The sequence below is a fragment of the Notolabrus celidotus genome, chromosome 3, assembly GCF_009762535.1.
Source record: "Notolabrus celidotus isolate fNotCel1 chromosome 3, fNotCel1.pri, whole genome shotgun sequence".
Taxonomy (NCBI): Eukaryota; Metazoa; Chordata; class Actinopteri; order Labriformes; family Labridae; genus Notolabrus; species Notolabrus celidotus.
This window is the reverse complement of record NC_048274.1, coordinates 9,743,768-9,748,776: the sequence shown is the minus strand read 5'-3', so window position 1 is coordinate 9,748,776 and position 5,009 is coordinate 9,743,768. Positions and strand designations below refer to the sequence as shown.

Here is a 5,009-nt window from a genome sequence, read left to right as displayed (position 1 = left end):
ACCATTTTGCAAAAGGTACAAACTGTCACAGACTGTCCTGATGTGTCATACAGGATTGTGAACTAAGCTGGAAACTTTAAAAACATGACTTTGTTAGAACTCACAAGAGTCACAAGAGATCTGTTGTGATATTAAATGTTACTAAGTGATTTTAACACTAAGCTAAATAACCTTTAACACACAGGGTAGTGGTGCAACAGATTGAAGTTGTACCTTTGTGTCCTTCCTGCTGAATCCAGTCTGTGATGAGTCTCTCGAATGATGCAGTGCCAGATTTTGCAACCATTTATTTGGGATTCTGGGAATGAACTATTTTAATGCCAAGCAGAAATTTCCAGAGCAGAGGCCGTTCCCCTCAGCAGATATAAATACTCCCAGATCATAAATGCACAACACTCTCAAGAAGGAATATCAAATCTGTGACAGCTGCAGAGAATGAAGATCTTCAACAAAATGTGGTGAGTGAGAACATTTGAGTCTCTGATGCTGAGCAGAGTCGGATCATTACATACAACAAAAGGTTACAAAATATAAATCTGAAAATATTACTACATTATTTTTTTTATGTTAATGGGAAAGCATGGAAGAGTTCTGATGCTATTTATTTATTTTTATACCGGGAACTGTATTATTATTTTAATCATTGCTTTAACATTTATTTATCTTATTTAATTATTTATTTATTTATCTATGTATTTCTTGTATTTATCTGATCTTGTTAACTCTACCATATTTTTAACTTTTCTTTCCGCTCTTACCTATTTGATTCATTTTACTGTATTGATTTTATCTAGTTTTTAGGATTGTATTTATTATCAAGCCTTTTATCATTTTACCTTTGCTGTTGTTTTCTGGCCCTCTATTCTTTTATGAAGCACTTTGGGCTGCATCTCCATAAGTATGAAAGGTGCTCTATAAATAAAGTTGTAAGCTGTAACATTTTTTAGTTTTCCAGAAATTATTTATGAATATTTAGCGAGCTGTCATAGACCAAATGCTTAACCGTATGATTCCATAACTGATTAAAACATATGTTCACAGTTGGTTTGTTGTGATTGTGATTGTGTGGCTGATGTTGTTGTTTACAGGTTTCTTTCAGTTGTGCTCCTCCTGGCTGCATGGGGCTGCCTGGCTGATTTACCTGACACTGAAGAAAAGAAGATACACACTGTGTCAGGTAACACACTTACATATTCTAATTTTATACCTTTATATTTTATATTTATGATCTATTGATTGTTTTTATTCTTTTAACATTGTTTTATTTTATTTTACTTGTTGTCGGTCATAACATTTTTAGCTATCTTTATATCTCTGTCACTTCTTCTTGCGGTTACCTCCCTGCTGTCTTTTCTTAAACGTTTCGTCATTGTCTTCCTCACATTTCTCTTTTATTGTCTTTTAGTTTCATTTTTATTTGTAAAGCACTTTGTAACCCTGTTTTAAAAAGTGCTTGACAAATACAGATTATTATTACATGTACAAACAGAGACATGCCTTTACTAAGAATCAGAATCAGAAATACTCCATTTATCCCCAGGGGAAATTCAGTGATTACATTTGTTATTATACACAGTAAGTGAGAATATCAGGATATTAATAGAAAGCATGAATAAAAAAAATGATATAAATAAGAATAAAATTAAAATAACAATATTAATAAAAGTAGACTCTGGATTTAAAAAAAGGGCTATTGCGCCAAATAAATCTTGCAGACTCTCACAGAACTGAGCTGAGAGCACATCTACGGTACAGTCAGAACATACATTTGTCCCTTTATCACAAACAGCAGCCTTTAATATCACAACATATTCAAATGGAATCAAGCAACTTCAGGCTCCAGTTTTGAGTCTGTTCAGAAAGATAACACCAGCATGGGATGATATGAGTTTCTGTGGGAACTGAGGGCTTGGGTATAATATGTTTATTGTAGCGTATCTGTCAGAGAAATGAATTTTACCTGCTGCTTTTCAAACATTTCTTTAAAATACAACATTCAACTAAAGCCGTTCCGTATACAGATGATAGAGCAGGATGCTAAAATGTCTCAATAAATCCTGTCATGTTGTAAAATTGCAATAAAATGTGTTTTCCTCCACAGTAATAGTCAAACAGAGCCGAATGGAGCTGTCAGTGTGCTTGGCATGTGCCATCCATCAGGATCACTTGAAGCAGTATTCATGATTTTTAGTCACACAAAAGACGTGGATCAAAGCGCAGGGAGCGGATGGGTTCCCGTCTTTGCTTGGTGATGAATAATTGAGAGGCCACTGTACCCTGGGAGCGTTAAAGCATCACACTCAGACGACAAAGCTTTGTTCAAAGCAGATCTCTGGCCTTAATAATGACTGCACTGCATATGCTATGAGGGGATAACGTGGGTGTCTATGAGATCATATTTTATTCAGTGTTTAAGTTCAACCAGAGGAAAAATAGAGAAGAACTCAAACTGGTTAAGTGTTCTTAAAATCTCAGCTCAACAGGTAGTTTAAGTTAGTGAAAGCTGTGTTTAGGTTCAGATATATCCCCTAAAAAAATTTAAGAGAAAGGCAACCTAGTCAAACACATTCATTAAAAAACTTTAGTGGCAGAAAGATAACAATGTTCATGCAAATATGTGAAAATTAACCTTTGTCTGTGTCTGTGTCTCAGCTTCCAGGTTGGCATCACAACGATTCAGACACAGGCGAATGATTGTGGCGACCCTGGCCCCACATGTCCCCTGGCAGGCCATGATCTACCTCTCTGACAACATGATGACCGGAGGTTATGCAGGAGGAGCCCTAATCTCTGACCGCTGGATTCTGACAGCTGGCAGGAATGTTTTTGCCCGGAAGACTAGAGAGGATACTCGAGGAAGAGCTCCCGACACTCTAAAAGTCTACCTGGGAATCACAGGAAGAGAAGAAGCTACTGAGTCCAAAGAGGTCGCTGTGCAGAAGGTGAGGAAAGGCTGTCCACAGCGGTATGTTTACCCAAGTTCTAGGAACATTTTGACTTTGGTAGAAACCATTGTAGTAGTTCTGACATGCACGTGAATGTAGGACAACCCAGAAAGGTTGGCAAGAAATAATCTAAATACACACACACACTCACATATATATATACACTTTTTTTTCCTGCTAAGGTAATTTTTTGTTCCTAAAACAAGCTTTTAAAGAGACTTATGCTTATATTCCTGACTGCTTTTAAAGACTTGAAATAATAAGAATTAAAAAATAAATGAATAAATAAAATGTAATAATAATAATAATAATAATAATAATAATAATAAGGACAATAATAATAATAATGATAATAATAATAGTAATATAATAATGATAATGATAATAATAATAGAATAATAATAATAACAATAATAATAGTAATAATAATAATGATAATACGTATAATAACAACAATAATAATAATAATAATAATAATAATAATAATAATAATAATAATAATAATAATAATAATAATAATAATGATAATAATAATAAATAATATTCTTTATTTATGCTTTATGTTTAAAAACAAAAATTTACAAAGTGCTTTGACAATCAAAGCACGGCAGAATTCAGGAGGATGACAAAATAAACCTTTAACAGAAGTGTAGAAAAGTCTTACTTTATAAAAAACAAAATATAAAGCAAAAGGTTACAAAGTATAAACAAAAATTAAACAGAATAAAAAAAACAGTAGAGCAATAAATCATTGTAATAGAGGTTTAAAAAAGAAGGATTGAAGGACAATAAAAAAGGTTTTAAGAAGAAGACGAAATCACATCAGAGAAAATAGAAAGAGATAGATTAAGAACATTGAAGTTATAAATGAAAAGGAAATAATAAAACAATAAATAATAGAATAAATAAATTCAAATATATTTCTTAATTAAATAAAAACAAATAAATAAAAGCATTTAAAAAGGTGAATTCACATAAAAGCCAGTCTGTAAAAGTGAGTCTTAAGATAGGAAGTGAAAGGCCTACACCAACACAAACAGGTTGGGATATTTGTCGAACTATCCCATTGGTGATCTGATAATTGAAGAGATATACTGGCAAACAAGAAAACCGACCTGAAAACATGGACGTCACATAACTCAGAATACTGAGTGTGTTGAGACTCATAGAGATTTTAAAGTAATATGAACAGTAATATTAAATTAGTACTCCTGGTTCTTCCTGCAGATTGTTCTCCATCCAGGCTTCCAGAACCAGACTGACTGGGACAACGACCTGGCTCTGATCCAGCTGAAGGAGCCTGTAGTCATGAGCAATAAAGTGACCCCCATCCCCCTCCCCGAGAGAGGCCAGAACCTCCCAGACGTAGGGTTCATTACAGGCTGGGGTTGGGGGACGCACTTCGACCTCTCTCCAACACTTAAATACCTGACCGTTCCTCTGTACGACAACTCCGGCTGTAAGAGAGAATACCAGGATAATGATCTCACACCAGCTGTGGATGACAACATGTTCTGCACCGGATCCATCAGGCCTGAGTCAAACGTTTGCTCTGGTGATGCAGGAGGTGCTTGGTCGCCACTGATCCCCTCACTCAGGACATTTATGCTGCCGGGATCCTGTCCTATGACAAGCCCTGCAACAGGCACAGATATGCAGTCTATATGAAGCTCACTGCATATTTGCCCTGGATCCGTAGTGTCATCAGAGGAGATACAGAGAACTCTGCCGCTCTGCGCTCTGATGCAGTGTCCAAGATGCAATCATGGCAAATATAGAGCTTCAGGCCTTCTGCTTGTGATTTTTCATTAAATTCAAATAAGTTCATGTGTCCTCGAGTTGCAGTTCCTGATGTGTTTTATAGAGAATCAGATGTATTTTGTCAGTGAATTTATATTAAAAGCTTGTGCTACCTGTCACTGCTGTGTTCTGTCAGTTCACTGTCAGTTCACAAAGAAATATAACACCTTATAATAGATACATTTTTTTTTAATCCAAACAGTGTTAGAAATTCTTAGAAATTCTTATGTTAGAAAAGTAACATACAGAAATCTGAAAATGTGC

At 35.0% G+C, this 5,009-nt stretch overlaps 1 protein-coding gene across 1 annotated transcript; it reads left to right on the top strand.

The window, feature by feature from the left end:
• The first annotated feature begins 370 nt into the window (after positions 1–370).
• On the top strand, positions 371–4,772 carry hp (haptoglobin). Its single transcript, XM_034680609.1, is given in 5 exon segments — positions 371–458; positions 1,089–1,177; positions 2,653–2,942; positions 4,173–4,512; positions 4,515–4,772. Coding segments are annotated over 5 exon segments (951 nt in total). The 5' UTR covers positions 371–435; the 3' UTR covers positions 4,724–4,772.
• Positions 4,773–5,009: the final 237 nt, after the last annotated feature.